This window comes from Oryzias latipes, chromosome 17 (genome assembly GCF_002234675.1).
Source record: "Oryzias latipes chromosome 17, ASM223467v1".
Classification (NCBI taxonomy): Eukaryota; Metazoa; Chordata; class Actinopteri; order Beloniformes; family Adrianichthyidae; genus Oryzias; species Oryzias latipes.
The window spans coordinates 30523179-30542965 of NC_019875.2; the positions used below are offsets into that span (position 1 = coordinate 30523179).

General features: G+C 45.8%; 3 protein-coding genes across 5 annotated transcripts; 1 reads left to right on the forward strand and 2 right to left on the reverse strand.

Annotated features, from left to right (window-relative positions):
* Positions 1 to 1093: 1093 nt before the first annotated feature.
* LOC105356300 lies at positions 1094 to 5199 on the reverse strand. 2 transcript variants are annotated; one of them, XM_023965493.1, is made up of 7 exons: positions 4469 to 5199; positions 4192 to 4287; positions 3852 to 3985; positions 3455 to 3731; positions 3199 to 3380; positions 2226 to 2284; positions 1094 to 1400 (listed from the first exon to the last, which is right to left on the reverse strand). In XM_023965493.1, the coding sequence occupies exons 1-7, from the start codon at positions 4503 to 4505 to the stop codon at positions 1250 to 1252; spliced, it is 936 nt and encodes a 311-aa protein (XP_023821261.1). In that variant the 5' UTR covers positions 4506 to 5199; the 3' UTR covers positions 1094 to 1249. The 2 variants fall into 2 exon arrangements, with proteins under 2 accessions (XP_023821261.1, XP_023821260.1); XM_023965492.1 differs by lacking the exons at positions 1094 to 1400; positions 2226 to 2284 and having other exon boundaries at positions 2743 to 3380.
* On the forward strand, positions 5198 to 10547 carry LOC101168244 (serine/threonine-protein kinase NIM1-like). The gene is made up of 4 exons (XM_004079536.4): positions 5198 to 6646; positions 6722 to 6985; positions 8001 to 8269; positions 9180 to 10547. Exons 1-4 carry the CDS (start codon positions 6583 to 6585, stop codon positions 9930 to 9932), a joined length of 1350 nt encoding a protein of 449 aa, XP_004079584.1. The 5' UTR covers positions 5198 to 6582; the 3' UTR covers positions 9933 to 10547.
* A 1033-nt stretch (positions 10548 to 11580) lies between these two features.
* LOC101171112 (C-C motif chemokine 20) lies at positions 11581 to 13697 on the reverse strand. Of its 2 annotated transcripts, none has more exons than XM_020711263.1 (5): positions 13600 to 13697; positions 12789 to 12860; positions 12466 to 12583; positions 12130 to 12247; positions 11581 to 12050 (listed from the first exon to the last, which is right to left on the reverse strand). In XM_020711263.1, the coding sequence occupies exons 2-5, from the start codon at positions 12850 to 12852 to the stop codon at positions 12024 to 12026; spliced, it is 327 nt and encodes a 108-aa protein (XP_020566922.1). In that variant the 5' UTR covers positions 12853 to 12860; positions 13600 to 13697; the 3' UTR covers positions 11581 to 12023. The 2 variants fall into 2 exon arrangements, with proteins under 2 accessions (XP_020566922.1, XP_004079518.1); XM_004079470.4 differs by lacking the exon at positions 13600 to 13697 and adding an exon at positions 13484 to 13592.
* Positions 13698 to 19787: the final 6090 nt, after the last annotated feature.

Here is a 19787-nt window from a genome sequence, read left to right on the forward strand (position 1 = left end):
GAAGAGCATGAAGTCATATAATTCAATAGGTTAATAACTAAACTAAACGGAACGAAACAGACTAAACTACCGGTAAGCATCCCTGACCTTAGACCCCCCCCCCTCCTCCTGTCTTAACGCTAAAAAGCCTGTGGTTCTCCAGAAAAACATGAACATTTAAACATCACATGCAGATTTTCCCCCAAACGTTTTGTTCACAAAGATGTTTACTTTTAGATGCTCTTTAAGTTCTTCATAGATTTTATTCCTGGTCATTTATTTTGAGAACAGTTTAAGTCTTAAATAACTTAAAGGAAAGTTTCTAGCTACTTAATTTTTGTTTTCTGAGAGAATTATATTTTTGTTTCCACCACATTTGCACTAAATGGTGTCATTTATTTTTAACAAAGACACTAGAATTTGTTCACAGAATTAATATCTGATTTACAGCTATTATTTTAAATAATGCTTTAGCTATGGTTTTGTTTTTCAAAAGTTAATACCAATGTGCCTGGCAGCTACTTGACTTATTCATTTTTGATCCTGTTTACAGCAATTCTGTACTAAATAATGGCTGCTGTTCATGTTCACTATTGTTTAAACCGACTTTTGCAGATATTTCCAAATGAAAATTGTCATTGTTTGTCAAAGACAGAGTATTACTGATTACAGAAATGTTACACAAAAGTCTGTTATTATTACACAAAATAGGACACAAGTTGTTTATTATTATATTGTGTTTAAAAACGAAAAAAATAAATGGGGAAATATTTTCCAAAAAGTAGTTTTTAAGTTCTTCTTTCTTAAAGTTTGATAAATGGTGAGTTGTTAGAGACAACATATCGATTATCACAATATCGTCATATCGTGATATCGTGAGCAACGTATCCCAAATCGCATCGTATCGTGAGGTACCCTGTGATTCCCAGCCATACTAAGCAGTACTTTTTACTTCCATGTTGGTAGAATTTAAGTTGTTGTGTGTAGTCTAATAATAAAATAGTACTTTTTGAATTTTGTGTGTGTGATTTGAGGAAATGATGTGGATTATGTTTACACGTTCTCAGCTGCTGTGACGACCACTACGATCCAGCACAGATCATAAAACAAACAATAGTTTTCTTATGTTTATATACAAAAGTATGATTTCTACATATATTACAAATAATACAATAATATTTTAAGGTAGAACGTTGTTGACATGCTATGGGGGGGGGGTCTGTTTGCCAGTCTTTGGAGCAGTTGAGGGTGTCCAGCAGAGGGCGCTGTCCTAGGACTGGCAGAGGCAGGAGGTGATGGACAGGACGGTGCGCGGCTGCACGTGATGGTCGACTAAGCTGTGGATCTCGTAACCTTCAGGGACGCAGGAGGTGGACTGACGTTCCGACCACAGATAGCAGCTTTCAGGATCCGATGAGCCTCTGCAGCACAGAAATGAACCAAAGTCATTCGAAGAACAACCCGTCCCTCAGCAAACAACTAGTCTATTTCAGTTAACTATGGCTGTGTCTGAATTCCTTCCCTTCACTACATAGGGCGTTTACCATTTTCAAGTGTCTGAATCCACAATTCCAAAATCCAGAGCCCTAGAAATTTCCCAGAAGTCTCTGTGAAACACCAGTGTGCTTCCATGCTCACTAGATCAGTGAATATAGACCACAATGCATTTTTTTTACCAAAGCAAAATGTATTTAAATGTATTTTTTTAATAAACCATCAAAAACAGTGGACTCATAAATAATCGTCCCAAAACGCTCATATCAATGAGATTTTAACTTCCTGAAATCAATGATGTCATATCCGCCGTTTAAAAAAGTAGTGAGCGTGGCGTCTGAATTGCTTTTCACATCCAGGGTTCTAGATAGTACAGCACTGTATAGTTTTTTAGGGGTTAGGGCCTACAAGTATTCTTAGTCTTTACTAAAGGTGTTACTTTTTATATACTACCAAACCACGTAAACTTGGAATGTTCCAATTCTGTTCATGTACTCCCTATACACTCACATGGTCTCTGTAGTACTCAAGTAAACTTCATAAAAAGTGTAGTACTTTCAGCTACAGGCGTTTGTGTTGCTGCAGAGATCTTTTATTCTGAGTTTCACAGGTTTAGTGCAGTGAAGTCAGAGCACAGCGATCTCTGAAGCTCTGAGAGGAGCATTTGGTCAGGAACATCAGACGAGGACGAGGGTGAAGGTGTCAGAGCTCACAGGCTGTTGTCATGGGGGGGTGGGGGGGTTCGTACTTACCTGAGAAGGCATCGGTTTCCTGTGGAGCAGCCTCCCAAACATCTGCCCACGTCTATTTCCTGACAAGAATTAGCAGAACAGAGAGGAGGATCAGCCTCAGCTGCTAACAAATATTGACCCAGTTGAGTCTGAGAGCAGCTTCACGTGTTGGGGGCTTTGGTTCAGCGGCTGACACCATTTGTGTTTACCGCTGTTCCTCTCTGACTTGTGCTCCACAAACATGGAAGACGAGCAGCAGAAGGAACCGTTCGCAGCTCTGAATGGATGGAAACGGTGAAGTTACAACCCAAATCTGTCTTTGGTTCACAGCTAGACGTAGCTACAAGTAACTAAAGAAACAAAAACGATAAAAGAACAAAAACCATCAACAACAAATAGATCAAAGACAAAAAGCATATAGATGCACAAACAGTCTCCTGCATGCGCCCGTCCAAAGCCCGGTAAATGCAGAGACACTATGGGACAGATGAACTAATAATGGCTGTCTATACAGTTTAGGGGCTCGGGGGGGGGGGGGGGGGGGGGGGGGGACACCCCAAACTCTCAGCATACCCAGACTTGAACCCCCCAAATAGTCTCCCTGCACCCTCTAGTGGCGCTGGCTCAGTCCAGGCCTGCTTTGCTCCTTCAGTCTAATGAAAACTGACGGATTTGTGTCTGAAAGCAGAAAAACAAAAATCTGTTTTTTTTCCACTAAACGGCCTGAAGGTTCGGTTCAGGAGCGATCAGATCCGGCTTTTCACAGCCAGGATGTCATCAGGAGGAAGACGACGTGCTGTCTGATGAATAACCCCCCCATTGCAGTCTGACACCCGGCTGAAAAGCCCCTTCCTGTCTGCTGGATCACAAAGGGGTGTGAAGTGGGTGCCGTTCCTCTGGGGTCAGATCTTCTGATCCAGCAGGAATAATTCATGAAGCTCCGTTTGGAGGCGGATGAGGCGGAGCGGCTGTGTTTGGGAACGTTTTCACTCACTCTCAGCTTCTCCTCTTTGACTCCGTTCTCATGGTGGACTATTTCGTAATAATATTCCACATGGGGGACCCTGTAGCAGGTCTCCTTCAGCTCACAGTCCACCACAGTCTGGACCTGCTCCACCCTGTTGGGGGTTTCCACCAAAACCGAGTCAAACCTGGTGGGGAGGCAGGAGAAGCCCTCTGTGGATGGAGACGGAAACAGCCTGAGATGAAGCAGCCTTCATGAACACCTGCTGGCTCTCCTGATAACACACCTGGGGAGCCCTTGGAGCGAGAGCACCCCCCCACGTCCAGAACAGCCTCGTGGGGGGTCTCAGAGTAGTAGGTCTTGAGCGCGGGCACGCGCATGCACTGGCTGAGCCGGACCTCGCAGTGGCACTCCTGGATGACCTCCACCTCCCGCGGCCCCTCGAACAGGAGCACGCGCTCCACGCGCACGCCTGCCGGCGCGCACACCTGGCTCATCCCGCAGGAGGGCAGCTGGTTGTGCGGCGGCGTGCTCTCCGGGGGAGGGGGGCCACGCGCCCTCCTCTGCATTCAGACAGCAGAAAGAGTTTTAGTCCAAAAAGGTGTGGATGAAAGGCAGGAGACGCTGAAGTCACAGCGCCCCCTGCGGGGGGCTGCGGGGGGAGCAGTCAGAGGTTAACCCACCTTCTTGCTCCTCAGGAAGTCCAGGATGGACCAGGACTGCTCCTGCAGGCCTCGTGCTTGTGAAGATCCTCCCGCTGCTCCGCAGTGAGACCTGCACAGGCCGACATCCACGCTGACAGGACCCCCGGAGATGTCTGAGGGGGAGACGAGAGGTGAAGAACCTGGAGAACCCAGACCGGCTCCACCCGACAGCAGAACCAGCTGGGTGCAGAAAATGAAGCCCCCCTCCATGATGAGGATTCTCTACATGCTGTCTCCAAATCAAAATATCCATTTCAAGATCAAGATCCCAGAGATGTGGACTGAAGGTTCTGGACTGGAGCGGTCCGGTCCGTCTCACCTTGTCCGATGAACACAACATGGCTCTGCCTCCTGCAGCACGCTCGCTGCGTGAAGAGGTTTCTGTGGTCGCTGGGTCTGCTCAGCACGCCGCTCACTGACAAACACACAAAAAGAAGTTCACTTCAGACGAGCTTCAGTCGGTTTTTCTGAGCAACTTCACTTCATTTATGTGCAAAATAATTCCTTTTGTGTTAAGAAAGTGGCCTCATTTGGCATCACTGCAGGATGACCTGAAGCAGACGGATGGAGTCCACAGCAGGAAAGAACAGACTTACAGGTCAGGAGGAGGAGGAGATGTTGAGGTGCATCCATGACTTTTGGCTGAAGGCTTCTCCTGCTGCCTGCTCCGGACTACGCCTCTGCTGACTGATGCCCCAAAGCTTATATAGCACGCAGCTTTTGCCCCAAACGTCACCCAAAGCCAAGCTAATCACATTTCCATGCTGAAAGCCTCAGAGGCCGCCAGCACTTCAAAGGATGCGTCCCAGCGTCTCCCTTTCTGCTCCAGAAGAACCCCGGCCGGCGTCTCCAGAGGACCTGAGCTCCCACTAATGAGGAGCTTAAGTATCCTGGAGCCACGAGGACTCGCTCGTTCAAAGGCTTTCGTCATCTTTATCTCAGGGGGAAGGCGTTTAGCACCTCGGACTTAAAACAAAACCGACCCAAACACACAAACAGGATCAGCATGGGGGGGCCTCACCTTCACAGAGCTGCAGCACCTCCGTGTTTATTCAGCCTCACACCAAATGGCCGGGCCTCCTCCCTCAAATCCCACCTCCTCTTTCTCCTCGCAAAAGGAGGAGCAACAGAGCAACAAATGATCCAGAAACTTCAAAAACAAGTTTGTCTTCAGTCTTAAAGTTATTTTCAGTAAATATTTGCTTTATGATCTTAGTATTTATGGTGTAGCAGTCACGCCTGAATCAAGGCCTTTCCTTTGATGTGCTGATTTTATCTCCTCATTTCACTCAGATTAATGGATCAGAGACCCCCCCCCCCCCCCCCCCCATCCTGCAGCACTTTCTGGTAGAGATCATTATCAGAAGATCCAACAAATGTCACAGAGATTTATGGAGATCCTGCAGAAATGTTGGTTTCCTTTCCACAGACATGAGGTTTCCTTCTGCCAGTGTTTGGTTGTGATTCCTGAGAGGCGTCTTTGTTTCTGTGACCGGACCGTCCTGAGACGTGTCACAGTGTCACCAGTCCAGTTCGCAGAAAAAGACAAGAAGTAGGAAAAAAGACGCCACATATCAGTTCTTTAATGACTTTTAGACCTGATTTTTACATCTAAAACAGAAGCAACAAATAATTATTTGTTTGGTCATAATTCTCAAATATTCACAGAAAACTTATTTCTGTTTTTAGGTCACCTTTTCTGAGGTCCACTGACTTTTTAAAATGTCATTAGTATTTTGTCCATACGTTTTCATTCATGAAACCTCATTCTTTCCCTTTTTCCTTGCTGCATGTCGCTGGACGCAGCCTTCCTCATCACATGAACGCCATCTTTACCTTTCCTCCTCCATCCGTCCTGGCTGAAGACTGTCCCGGGACTCCGCACATGCTCAGATGTTGGCTCTCAATCGGATTATATCGTGCCTCTCATAACACGAGAAGCTGATTATGACTGTCAGACGGACTCATGTCCAGTCTGGAGATGGTTGTTGAGCCTGACAGGAGCTCATCCTTGTGTTATTGCGGGCCGTCTGTGGCGAGGCTCGCCGTCTGGGTCAGCCAATCCTGGCGGGTCCCGGGACACCCGGTCACACCGGGGGCCAGCACGTAACCATATCTGGAACTGAAGCACATCTGCTAAAATATACCTTCCTATTAGCAGCACAGCCAACAACTTTGATTGAAATCTTCATCCTTGAAGCCAAAGTGCTGCTGATGTTTGTCAAAACCTTCATCGTGGATGTTTTTGAGGACGAGTTTGCATTTCCGGGCCCAGATGCAGGTATTTTCTTGTGACCTTCTTGACCTCTACAGTGGTTCTGCTGTCTGCGAAGGTAATCCCCTCAATGCTCCGTCGCAGGAGCTGCATTTGTGTCTAGAGGGGCTAAAGTCACGTCCAGAGACGTTCTGTCTGCATGGGAGGAGTCCAGCAGCCAGGGATTACAGGGCGTTGTGCAGAGGTTGTGGATTACATTCCAGGAGAGACAGAGCCGGTGAGAAGGAGCAGCTGCACGACGCCAACATCGACCGGACATTTCTTCACTGAAAACTTTGAACACTTTCTTTCTGATGCTCACAGATGGTTTGAGCTGAAATTATGTTCAGACGTTCTGAAGGATCTACTTTTACTGAGATTTCTGGTTCGCCTTTTTTTCCTGTGATTTTGTCGCATTTGTGAGAAAATTTACGTCTGGCGCGTCGGACGGGAAGGATGTACTGCAGCAACAGAAACATCAACGCAGAGAAGAGCAAGAGGAACATCACCAAGAAATCATGTGAGTGGAAATGCATCTCTGCAGGTTCTAGCTTCAGTCTGAACGTGTCTTCATCCTCAACCTTCTGCGTCTCAGGGGCTCGTCTCAAGACGTCCCCATGGCCTGAAAAGAGCGTCGCTTTGGAAAACCAAAACGAAAACAGAAAGATGGAGACAAAGCTGTCGGAGGATGAGGTGCAGGGCACAGTCTTTGGGAAGGCCTTGTACAATCTGACCCACTCGGACAGGGTGATGGACGACCTGATATTTGGACGGCGGGTGGGCTTTTACGAGCTGAGGGGGGAGATCGGCTCCGGCAACTTTTCCCAGGTTAGATTGGGAATTCATGACCTGACGAAAGGTGAGACTTTCCTTCCCGCTTTTTCCTTCTTTTTTAATCTTCTGGAGTCGCAGCTTCACGGATCGGGTGGAACACGCGGACGGTCCGTGTTCACGGGGTCAAAGGGTCACGGGGTCAAAGACGGACGGGTAGTGTTCGAATTCCCTCATTACTCTCTAACCGCCAATAGACTGCAGGACAATCCAGTGACACGGATTTTAATCTGTCCCATGATCACTACTTTTTTTTAATCGGCAAATCGATTTGCTGCAGTAAAAACCTGATAAATATGAACATTTTGCAAAGACTTTTTCACGAATCCACCGTGTTCTGACGAGGAAAACTTGGAGGATTCATGAAATATACATTTAAATACCTTTTTTCCAACAACGCTATGCATTGTAGTCTATAATCACCAATGAAGTGAGCATCGATGCACGCTGGTTTTCTACAGAGACTCCCCCAAAAACATAGCGAACGCCCTAAAAAGGGCACTAATGATTGAATTTGGACACAGCCCGTCTGTCAGTTAAAGCCTGTTGCTTTAATATGAGGTCGGCAGTTCTTGTGAGGAGAAAAGTCTTTCAAACTGCCCTGTAGCCACACAAACAACGCCTGTGTGTTATTGGAATATGGCAGTTCTGCAGTTAAGGAACGTCCACAGAAACATGTTTTGAAGCCGCTGGGCTCGCAGAAGGATGCTTTTATTTGTGTCTCCTGACGGTCAGAGTCACATGTCTGATGTCAAATCCAGGCTTGAGATGAATGCGCAGAGATGCTGACATAAACCCTTGTCAGTCTGGGTCGTTCCATATGTCAGAAGACGTGGTTAATCTCATCAACCAGCAACCCAGTAATCCATAACATTTCCCGCCATCTCAGCTTGTGTGTAGCGCCTGAGCCACGCCGGTAAGCCGCTCTGCTGCTGTAATTCAGAGGCTTACATCTGCATGGACAGGAAGTCGATGCCGACCATGTCTGATCAGAGGTAGAAGAAGAAATGACCTGACGGCTTGTCTGTGTCTGCACCCAATAGAGAGAGTGGCGGTGAAGGTCCTGGATAAGGAGCGCCTGGGCAAACCGCTGCACGCCTTCTGTGCGTCGGAAATCACCTGCATGGTGAGGCTTTCCCACCCCAACATAGTCCGCCTGTATGAGGTGGTGGAAACCTTCAAGAGGCTCTACCTGGTGATGGAGTACGCCAGCGGGGGGGAGCTGTTCACCCGCGTCAGCACCAAGGGACGCCTGTCAAACCTGGAGAGCAAGCTGGTGTTTTCTCAGGTCCTGTCTGCGGTGAAGCACATGGTGAGCCCACAGCACACATTACTTCACTGACCGATAACCGTGCACACGCATGTCTGTACATGGACGTCCCTCCACCCAAGCTGCTTCCACAGCAGGTTGTCGGTTTGTCCGCCTGCCGGACAGAGAAACCAAAGCCTGGAGGGGGCGGAGCTGCTCTGAGCTGCAGAAGCTCAGAAGATGCGGTTCTCATCTGTGAGTAAAGACACGAAGGCTCGGTTCTGCAGTTGAAGTTCTGGTCTGCAGCAGCAGCCTGAACACTCGGACTGTAGCTCAGATCTTTCTGTTGTCTGCTGCTCCAGTCCAGCTGTTGAGCTACGTTCACACTGGACAAGTAGGGAGGGGCTTCCTTTTCTTTTTCCACTGTTTACTCTCCGTCTCCTGCAGCTGTTGTGAAATGTCAAAGAGGTGTAGATCTGGACTTTTTCTGTCACAGATCTATTTCGATAAAAGAAAGACTTGGTGTCCCAGAATTCCACAAGCCGTTATTATTCATTTCTCCTCCATGATCACTTTTCAAAGGGTTAATGCTTCCATCAGTGGTAAAAGACGCCCTCCATGCGTCAAAATCCAAGTCCTGGATTAGTCAAAGTTGAACTGGTTGAACTTTCTTTGCTGCACGTTTTGTACGAAGAGCCCAAAATTGGACATAAAAACTGGCATATTGAGAGTTTTGAATGCGGAAGCCCAAAATGCATGTGAACACGACTTTTCATTGAATGTGTGAACGTAGCATGAAGCTGATCTTTGTGCAAAGACACTAAGGAACGGTTCTGCTGCTGACATTCTGGTCTGCAGTGAGCTCTGCAGCAGCAGCCTGAACACTCAGAATCCAGCTCAGATCTGTTTTATTCTGACTTCTCATAAAAGTTCCAGCTGTTTTCTAAACTCTCTTTCTTTTCTCTGCTTCCAGCATGATAACAACATCGTCCACAGGGACCTGAAGGCGGAGAACGTCTTCTACACCAGCACCTTCTGCATAAAAGTCGGGGACTTTGGTTTTAGCGCATCCTGCTACTCCACCGACGTCCTCCACACCTTCTGCGGCTCTCCGCCTTACGCCGCTCCGGAGCTCTTCAAAGACAGAGGTTACATCGGGCAGTATGCGGACATGTGGGCTCTGGGGGTTCTGCTGTACTTCATGGTGACGGCCGCCACGCCCTTCAAAGGTTCCAACACCAACAGGCTGAAGTGCTGCATCCTGCAGGGCTCCTACTCCATCCCAGAGTACGTTCCTCAGCCCTGCCAGGAGATCATTAAGGGCCTCCTGAGGCCGGTTCCCATCGACCGCTACACCACAGCACAGCTCATGAAAAGCGAATGGTTGAAAGGCATCGAGTATCCCCAGGCCTACCCTCCCCACAGGCCCACGCCCTCTGACCTGGTTGACCCCAACCGCATCCTCACCTCAGAGGAGTTGAGTGTGAAGGCAGTCCTGGAGGACATTGGAATCACGGATGCCCATCTTCTCAACAACCTGGATGTGAGGAGCCCCATCACGGGGACCTACAGGATTTTACTCCACCGCATCCAGAGGAGGAGCTCGGTGGAGGCTGCTGGCTACAGCCAGGCCTTCCTCAGGGGGTCCCAGACCAGATTCAGGCGGAGAGCGGGCTCGGACGGTCTGCTGATGAAGCGCCACTCTGTGGTCTGTGTCCTCATGTAGTTCCTGTTCAGGAAGCTTCTGTGAGCGCCGGAAACAAGCCCAACTTCAGTGGAAACGTCACGTGAAGGGCGTTTGCTGCTCTGGCGCTGAACGTGGAGGGAGTCTGTCTGCGTGGTCACCTGAGCTGAAGACGAAGAGATGAAGGTTTCACACACCGTGCGGATTCCTGTGGGTCCATGACGACGCTTGGCGTGACGCTCCAACACAACGTTGGCGTGTGAGCCGCTCACAAACCCACTGAGCGTGGCAGAAGTTTCCAGCTTTTATCTGTTCATCACAAGATGGAAAAATCTAGGTCACATGAATGTTTTGATTATCAATCAGTGAATTGTTAGCAGGAATGGAAAAAAGGGGGGGGGGGTTGTCCAAAAATGTGAAGTAAATAAAAAAATCAGACGTGTTAGAAATCTGAAGACATTTAAATGAAGGAGCGTAGTCAGTGAAACTGTAGAGCTGCGTCATCATGATGGAGAATGTAAATGTGTCACTTCTCAGCTCAACGTGTTTGATTAACAACATTTGATGTTCAGGGCGACAGACCATGCGCTGCCAGCTGTAAAAACATGTTATCCATCCAATAAAGCGTTTTTCTGAGCAGCTTTATGGCGGGAAATATTCTGATGTTCCAATTTCATGACTTCCTTAAAGGTTATTGATTGATATCAGCTGTGGAGACAATATATTCATTATTATAAGTCCTGCTGCCACACAAACACATGTGACTTCCTTCAGAGCCCCAAAAAAGCCCCTTTAGGTTTAACTTTGCCTCAAAGCTGCTGTTGCCCCCGGTTGAGCCCACTCCTCACCTGCAGAACGCCCATCCGCCCCAACCAGACGCAGTGGGAAAGGGACAGTATTCATGGATGTTAAGGTATTGATATTAAGCATTACTAAAGCTCAGTTCTGCCTTTGTAAAAAATAGATCCAAACGTTTCATTAGTGATGTTTGGATTGAAAACAACAGGAGAGTAATCGTTGGCACAAGAATCTATTTAAATGCATTTATCAGTCATTTTAGGTGTCAATCAATTTCCTTTGCAGGTGATGTCTTGGTTATTATCTTGTATTTGTCGAGCCATCTATCACTGTTGCCCTTGAGCAAGTTGGCCGCGTGTTGAAACACTTCACGGGTGGATAAAAGATTCTTTGCTTGGTTCACGTGTTCACATCTGCAGAGAGAGGATGGCAGATCTTCCAGAAGAAGGTGCCAAAACTTTTCCTTTAATCAACAAACAGAGGAGTCATCCATCTCTCCACTGAGACACTCTCCTCGCTCTGCCTCGCTGCAAAAAGAAGCGTTTGCACAGATTTGGTCTCCTGCACGCCCGAAAAGCCTTCCCTTCCCCGAGAAGAACATGCAAACGAATGAGCAGAGATGAAGGTTTCCTGAAAGTCTCTGATCAACATCCAAACCAATCTGTGGGAGCTGCAGAAACATTTCTGCATCAAAAGCAGTGAGTCAGCAAAACCACACAGCCCTCCTTTCGTTACTGCCGGGTCTCTTAAGGTGGAACTAATTACACACCAGCCACGCTTTATCATTGTGCTTTTATTTATTGTTTGGATTGATGTTCAAAAGCTAAAAACTTGTCCTTGAAACATTTATTAGTTTTCACAAAGTTAGAACAAACACCAAAAGAAACACAGATAATGTAAAAAGACACTTTATTGATCTTGTTACATTTTCATACCGTAATAACAAAAATATGGGATAAGCTGGACAAAAAAAGACAAATGAAGAGAAAACATCTTCATTTCTGTGGCACACATGTCAGAAGGAACAGCTGAAGAGGTCAGATCACCAAGAGTTCAACAAACAGATGATCATCAGAAAGCTCTGTCCTCATCGGATCCTGGTTGTGACACACGGAAGCAGCCATGTGGTTATGAGAGCTTCAAAAGTCCGGAACAAAGTTCTGCTGGACTCTGGACCCGCTTCTGACCTCTTTTATTACAGAGTGAAAGCAAAAGCGGCCTCCCCACCCGCCTTCCAGAAAGACGCCATAAAACAAGAACAAACGGCCTGTTGCTCAATCATCAGATAGTGAGGGTTGATGGATGAACAGCGGCGGCTGCAGTAAACCTTCACCCTCAGCCTTTTCTTGAAAGTGGGCGGAGCTGTAAAAACAAAGAACATCAGCCCACGTTTTTGTAGTTGTTTGTCCAGTCATCTGACCAAAGAACGCGTGGCGGTTACCTTCCTGGAGTCTCTGGGGATCTGTTTGGCGCTCTTGGCATCAAGGTTCTCCTTCAGCGTCACGGCCCACGTCTCATTGGGGTTGGCACAGATCATCCGACCCCTCTTCATGATGAAGCTATGCAACCAAACGTTCTACTTTAGCAACAATGTCCTGCTGTCTAATTTTCCAAAGTTTAATACGTCTTTGCATGAACGTATGGCTGCTGATTGTATTGTTTCTTGCATCATTCTTGCTTTGATTGCTTAAAACAAAACGTTTCAAATCAAATCAAATCAAATAAGGGAAGAGTTGGGAGTCTGAGGAAACGGACATGGTGGTGTTTGAGCACTCACACGAGGGCAGAGATGTTGCAGCCTCCATCTGCCTTCTGGATCTTGTAAGCTATGGCGTGTTTTTGAGTGCCGCGGCTCAGTTTTCTGACATACTTCAGACAGCAGTCATCGTAGGACACTGCAAGAGCAGGCGGTCAACCAAACCGCATCAACAAACTCAAAACAATCAAAGCCGTTAGTGACGGAGACGAGAACAGAGCATGAAGTCCCAAGCATCCAAACAACCATAAACCCCCCCACCAGCCCTGGTTTTATCGTTTTCTCTTTATTGCATTGAGATATGCCAGACGCTGCGCTGCTCTGCAGTTGTTTTCACGCCTTACCTTGTGTCGCTGCGAGACAGACACAGCAGAGGATGAGCAGAAGGGACAGGGCGTGGAACCTCATGGTTAAATCTGCAGGAAGACATGACGACTTTCAAAACATGAGAGTGGTTCCCCTCTCCTGCCCCCCACCTGCAGGTCCCACCTGAGACGCCGCAGTCGTGGTGATTCCACACAAAGGAAAACCTCACTGGAAGATTTTCTTTAAAGAACCAAAAAAAAAAAGCTCTTTCCAAGAACTTAGGAAAACAATTCCTGTCAGTAAAACATGTTTTCTCAAACTAAGATTATTTTGCTGTTGAAAACTTTCTTGATAAGATTTTTGTTGCATTTTTTCTCTGTAAGTTTTTGTAAATATTGCAATATATTCACTCTTTATTTTATCTGTACTTCATTATTTCTGTCTGTAATGCTGCAACACTGAAATGTCCTCTTTGTGGGACGAATAAAGAACGATCTTTTCTTAAGTCAGAAAAGCAAAAACTTTTTCTGGAAACATTCGGTTGTTGCAGATCCAATTAAAATCATTTCCGTGTTGTGGAACAGAAAAATCTCAGCTCCTAAACTCACGAACATGCAAACTAAGTTATGTTTTATCATTTTCAACCAAACCCAACCTTCCTTATAATGCTGTAAGCATGCATTCAAAAAAACCATTTCTATGGTTCCAAGCTGTGAGGGAGTGAGCAGCATACCTCCAGTTGGTGCTGCAGACGGCTGTGTCTCAGTCCATGTGTCTGCAGCTTTCAGGCAGCTCGCTCTTATATAGGGCAGCACCTCAGCAGGCTCATATTTCCATAAACGGGCTCACCTTTGCACCTGGGCTCATCTTTCCTTTCCGTTTCAACGTTTGGATTGAGCTCAGAACGGATCTACAGCGTCTGCAGCCGACTCCACGGAGATCTTGGTGTTCTGAAAGTTTCTCGCTGTGAACAGAATGAAAACAGCTGCATCTGCATGTTCACACACAAAAGCTGCAGCAGAGCTTGCAGATAAAGGAAAGCCTCTTTTCATTTTTTAATTGCGCAATCATCATTTGAAGAGACCATAAAGTCAGATCTTTGGGCTTTATGGAGCTTCGTTTAGAGGCTGTAACTGGAAATCATCCACACAGAAGCCGTGACTTTTCATTTGCTTTGCACCCTCAATCGTCATTTATGTCACCAGATAGAAAACTAAAAGCTGTGCAGATTGAGCTGCTGCTCCTTGGAAAAAATAACTAACAATCAAGCTTTTGTTCTAAATGATGACAAACGTTTCAGGAGCCGAGCCAAACTGCTTCAGGCATCGGCTCGACGGGAAAAAGGTGACAGAATTTGGATTTATTATTCAGAAATGACTTCTTCTGGAATGTTCTGAGGGAGGCCTATTGAAATGTGCTACTTTTAACACAGAAAAGTGTTTCTGAGGCTTCGGCTGCACAAACACTGTGAAGGGGTTTCTTCACCGGGTAGACGGGTCACCAAACAGAAAAGGAGGAGCTGCAGGTCATGGAAGGATGGTGTGTTTGTGCAGAAGATGGAAGACGGGATTGAAGGACTTGGAAGAAGAGCTTTGAAAGAAAAAAGAGGAGTGAGGAGAAGATGAGATCGTTCCATGTTTGCAGACATTTCAGAATGTCAACTAGACCCCAACTCCATCTGGATGAAGATCCTCTGCTGGACTATTTAAACATGTAGTTGTAGAGTTAGATAAGCCAATTCTCTCTATGAGTTCTGGTACATGGCCTGTCCGTCCTGGGGGAGGATCCCTCCTTCATGTGGATACCCCTGAGGTTTTTTCTGTTCTTTTAGGAGTTTTTCCATATCTAGAAGGAGGGTCTAAGATCAGGGACGCCAGTTTAGTTTAACAATCAGCTGTGGTATTTCAGAACTGATATTAGGTTTTGTACATTTTGTGAAGCCTGTTGAGACCACTGTGATGTGAAAGTGGGTCATATGCAGTACAGACCAAAAGTTTGGGAAGGCGTGTCCAAACTTTTGGTCTGTACAGTAAATAAAACTGAATTGAAATCAGTTGTAAAGATGAGGATGGATAGGGTCAGACAGCAGAGGGTGGAGGTGTGAGGATGACTCTGATGGTGAGGAAGATGAAGGGAGCAGAGCAGAGGACCAAAAGGTGGAGTCCTATGAGAGTTTTAGGGTGGAGGTGAAACTGACTTTGGGAGATTCTTTCAGATGACTGAACATTTGTGAGCAACATGGTTACATTCAGAGGACGAGAACCACAGATTAGTTTTGAAGATCTTTCTTGAGATGATCAGAGAAGGTCAGAAGGAGTTTATTGGGTCTTTGTAGATCTGGAGAACAGCTACAACGGGATCCAGGGACAAGCTGTGGTTTGGATGGGGAAGTCTGGAGAAGCAGAAGAGAACGTTAAAGTTGTTCAGCACATTAATGAGAGCTGGAAGACAGCGGTGAGATGTTGTGACAGTTGAAGGTGGAGGTGGGACCACACCAACAACCAGCTTTGAGCTCCTTCTTGTTTGCTGTGGCGATGGAAAGACCGACAGATAAGCCTAGACAGGAATCTCTGTGGATCATTAAGTTTGCAGATGACACCGTGATCTGTAGTGAGAGCAGTGGAGGAACATCCAGTGGCTCGGATGTAAAAACGGGAGGCTGAGCAGGAGGTAGCAGTGATGAAGAGGCTGAGGTTCTCTCAGGATGGATCATTGAATCCATCAGAGGATCATGGTAGATGTTCTGGAGATCCATGCAGGGAAGCAGGTGGAGATGTTTGGACACGATAAGAGGATGATGTTGGTAAAAAGATGTTGAGGTTGAAGCTACCAGGAAAGAGGAGGTTCATGGATGTAGAGGAGGATGTGTGAGGAGCATGCAGAGGAGGATGGAGGTGGACGGTGCCTCCTAAAGGGAGCAGCTAAAGACAAACCCCCAACACAGGCTGCATTTCCAGATTCAGGAGATGCAGTTCTTCCTGTTTGGTCCTGACATCAGCGTGATGTGTTGTTTTTAGAGGAGTTCCAGCTCCCTGGGATCTCACCTTCTTCGAGGACATTTGATAGTGCGGCTCACATTTGTGTTTTTGTTAACACAATCTGCCAGGTTGCAGTGAAGCAGCACGTTAAAGTTTTTTCGCTTTCAGTGCCGTCGCGGATCAGAGACAAACTGGTTGCAAATTCAAAACACTGTTCATGTTCTCTCAGAGGATTGTGGGAATGCATTACAAACGGCTGACAGACTGGGTTTGACATGATTTATTCACCTATTGCTTCAGCTTCATACAACTCTGGTCTTGTTTTGTTTGCGACTTTAACCACAGCCACAATAAATAGAAAATTTATTGGCAAGACAAACTGCATCTTCTTGTGACGAATAGAAATTAAAACTATCGGTGAAAATCCCCATTCTTGGCCTGCATTTCCAAAAAATCCCAAAGGATTAATCGCACTTTCATTTGTCAGAATAGTTGATGGTCCGCCGCCGCATGAAGATGCATTGTGTGGCCGTCAGCGCTCCTTTCAGACAGAATGAAGTGGAGTTTTATCGTTTAATGAGTGTTTGAAAGAAGGAGCCATTCATCAGACTGTTTTTGGAACAATAAGGAGTAAACTAAACAAGTAAAGAGCTGCAGACTGAATGAAGGCGCTACTTTTCATCACATTGGTGATTCATCACTGTGACCTGTACTCATGAACTGGACGGCCTTCTTTGGCCACACAGAGATGTATATATATATATATATACCAGGGACTCATTGGGGAGGCTGCATGGTGGTAGAGTGGTTATCACCCTCAGCGAGGAGGCCCTGGTTCAAATCCTGGCTGAGTCATTTCTGAGAGGAGTTTGCATTATCTTCTCTACCTGATGCTGTTCTGAAGAAGCTGAAAATGAAACCAGAACATGTTGTTATTTGGAATCTGTTTGAATTGTTTTAAAGGTTGTGTTGTAATCTGCCTCTTAGCCAGGACTCCCTTCAAAAACCGATCTGCAGATCTCAGATGCTTTCCTGGTTAAATAACGGGTAAATAAATTAGGATTTGCAGACTCCCATGCGGACACAGCAAACTTTGTTTCATCATAAAATAATGAGGAGATCCGTCCTTACAGCCCCACTCAGATGAAAATTGTGTTTTTGGTGTTTGAAAATGTTCTTGAAGCATGTTTATGGTGACGGAGGAAGAATATAGAGACTATGAATAATAAACTGCATTTCTGAGTTTTTCTTTATTCAAATCGTTGTGGATCTGGAGCAGACGAAAAAATGCAGTTTGAAAAATATCCTATTTGTCACGTAGAAAATACAGTGGGTGGAGCCACAGTCTCCCTGCCCCGCCCCTTTCTGATCCTCCACCTGCAGACCAACAGATCCATGAACGTCTTTGTTTTCCTGGTCCGAGCTGGAATCGACGGATGGATCTGATGTTGCTGCTGTTTTTGTTGCACCGCTGATGTTAGGATGGGGGTGTGGGGGGCTGTAAGCTAGCAGGAGAACATGTAAACAAAGAGATGATGGGAAGTCAGGGAAGGCTTACTCCGCTCCAACAGTCCTGCCCACAACTCAGAGGTGAATTTGAATAAACTCCTGCCGCTCTGCAGAAACTATGTCCTAGAGAACGACACAGTTTTTTTTTAATTTTTGCTAAAAACGTCAGAATCACAATTAAAAGGCCACTGGGAACAATTTTCTTTTGTTGCTTGGAAATGTCATCTAAAATATTCATGCTTCTTTGTCACAAACCCTTTTTATGACCTCCTAATCCATATTTTTACATCAATAAACACAAATCCCAGATGATTTCACCCTAATTCACCTGTTTTTAATCCCATGATTTGTCTTTGTTTTCTGCTGTCCTGCACATCCTCAGACACACAGATGGCTTTTTATTGTGTAACAGAATGAATTAGTGAGAGCACTTTAAAAAAAATGTTTTATCTCAGGAACATAATCTGTTCCTGAGCAGCTTCACCTGCATCAAGGTGAACTACCTTTCTAACACTACAGGCCTTAAGTCAAACCTGAAGTCACCCCACTAAGCCACTTATCCGGCATTGTGCAACAGATCCCTGAGGTCCAATATCCTCCAAAATTCAATTAATGCCCCTGATCCATTTGCTACATCCCCTTATTCCTGGGGGTTTGGGGGGCCAGGAGCTTATTTGAACAGATACTGAGCGAGGGCCCCTCCCCGGCCGGCTGTCCATTAATCACACAGCAACATGTCCACACAGCTGAACAAACACACGGCGAGGTTAGGAGAGGGTCCTGCCACACGGGGGTCTGGACGAAGCGTCTCCTGGAGGGATGATGGAAGACGGTTCTTCACGCGTGTTCCTGTAGGTTTTGAACTTTCTCCTTCATGTGGACTGTAGTTACCGGGGATGAGTCCGGTCTGGCAGCTGACCTCTCCATAGACCTCAGAACCAAACGGGAAGATTCTGTTGATTCCCAAGGAAAAGATGCTATCAAACACAGTGGGGGGGGGGGGGGGGGGGTGTTGTTTGTTTCCACTGAAATCCCCCCATAAGTTTCATCTTCAGGTATCTGTTTCAATACTGTGAGAAACAGAAAGAGGAGCTCAGAGTTCACCGAGCTTCTGGGAATGTCATGCTGGAATGTCTGCTTTCCGAGTGGTGGAAGGTTAGAGAGCTAATGCTCCTGGCTCGCCCCCAAAATGACTGTGTACGTTATGTAACGAGGATGTCAAAGGCCGGTGGCTCCGCTAATGGAAGGCAGAAAAAGAGAAACTGTTACGGTCTGAAGTACAAGCCAAGCTTTGCTCTGCAGCACACATCACAAACACATGCAGCAGCTTGTCTGACTGCAGCCTGGGGAACTTCATGAATTCATCTGTCAGGACATTTCTGTTAACATGCTTTGGTGCAGACAAACACAAAAAACTCTGCATCAAGCCTTTTCTTCACCAGAAGTCGGCCATCAGACTGAAGTGCTTTTCTTCTGCTTTTTACTGTTTTGTCTTAATTTATGCAGGATTTTAGAGTGTTGTTAATGTCTGATGGAGGTGTTTTGACAGAAAGAAAGATGAGAGCGTGTGAGAAGTGGAGAAAAGAGGCTCAGACATGAGCCACACCACTGTTTCAATGGAAGTATCACAAAACAACAGAGGGCTTTGAGTAAAGGTACTATGTAAACATTTATGTAAAAACAATGAATTCACGTTTTATTCTCTACTTTTATGAATGGTTTTAGGTCAGCAGTGGGGTCACGTGGACTTAACCCTCCTGGATCTACCTAAAGTGAGGTTGTCCTCTAGTGGCATAAAACAGGTATGTCATGCAGATTTGAAATACATTTGGGTGAATCTGACATCAAAACTGGGAAACATTCGTGTAAATCTACTAAACTCCATATGCTGATGAACTGAACATCATTGTAGCTCGATGACAACTTTAGGAAATCACACTGTTATTTACACAATCAGGGAAAGAGACTCTTCTGAAAGGAGACGGTATATGAAATGTGTATCAAAGCATTTTATGGGCTTTTTAAAAATGTCTTTCATAGAGTCCTCCCCCCTCAGTGAACCACAGTCAGATCCAAACTGTTTCAGTAACTTCACTGCAGAAGTGCTGCCATGTTATTTCATTTTTCTTCTGTACAGTTTTGGATTTGCTTCTTTGTACTTTTTTTCTGTAAATGTTTTTCAGATTATTATATCTTGTAATAAATCTTATTTTCCGTCATATTTTTTGCACATGTATATGCTGTGTGAATGATGAAACACAAAGAAAAAGACAGGAAACAGCACGGAGTCCCAAATGCAGCATCGTGTTCCTCATGTGGTTCAAATGAACAACTACAAATAGGAACAGACACCAAAACACCTGAACCAGGAACTCCCTCCAAAAGTCTGGATAATTTAACTCAAATTGAAAAACCAGGTTCAGAAAACTTTATTAACAGAAATGTTCAAAACAAAGTGGATTGTTGTGTTTAGTCTCTGCTGGTATTTGTAGGTCATTGATGTTTTTTGTATTTGCTGCTCTAGGATAGATAGACATAATTTATTCCAGA

Excerpts from the sequence above, each read along its gene's own strand:
- LOC105356300 (XM_023965492.1), bottom strand. The coding sequence starts at position 4,505 with ATGGATGCACCTCAACATCTCCTCCTCCTCCTGACCT. Across the intron at positions 4,288-4,468 it reads TCTCCTCCTCCTCCTGACCT|TGAGCGGCGTGCTGAGCAGA; the intron begins GTAAGTCTGTTC and ends TGTGTTTGTCAG. Across the intron at positions 3,381-3,454 it reads TCGCTCCAAGGGCTCCCCAG|AGGGCTTCTCCTGCCTCCCC; the intron begins GTGTGTTATCAG and ends CTCCATCCACAG.
- LOC101168244 (XM_004079536.4), top strand. The coding sequence starts at position 6,583 with ATGTACTGCAGCAACAGAAACATCAACGCAGAGAAGAGCAAGAGGAAC. Across the intron at positions 6,986-8,000 it reads AATTCATGACCTGACGAAAG|AGAGAGTGGCGGTGAAGGTC; the intron begins GTGAGACTTTCC and ends TGCACCCAATAG. Across the intron at positions 8,270-9,179 it reads TGTCTGCGGTGAAGCACATG|CATGATAACAACATCGTCCA; the intron begins GTGAGCCCACAG and ends CTCTGCTTCCAG.
- LOC101171112 (XM_020711263.1), bottom strand. The coding sequence starts at position 12,852 with ATGAGGTTCCACGCCCTGTCCCTTCTGCTCATCCTCTGCTGTGTCTGT. Across the intron at positions 12,584-12,788 it reads CTGTCTCGCAGCGACACAAG|TGTCCTACGATGACTGCTGT; the intron begins GTAAGGCGTGAA and ends CTGCTCTTGCAG. Across the intron at positions 12,051-12,129 it reads TCCCCAGAGACTCCAGGAAG|CTCCGCCCACTTTCAAGAAA; the intron begins GTAACCGCCACG and ends TTGTTTTTACAG.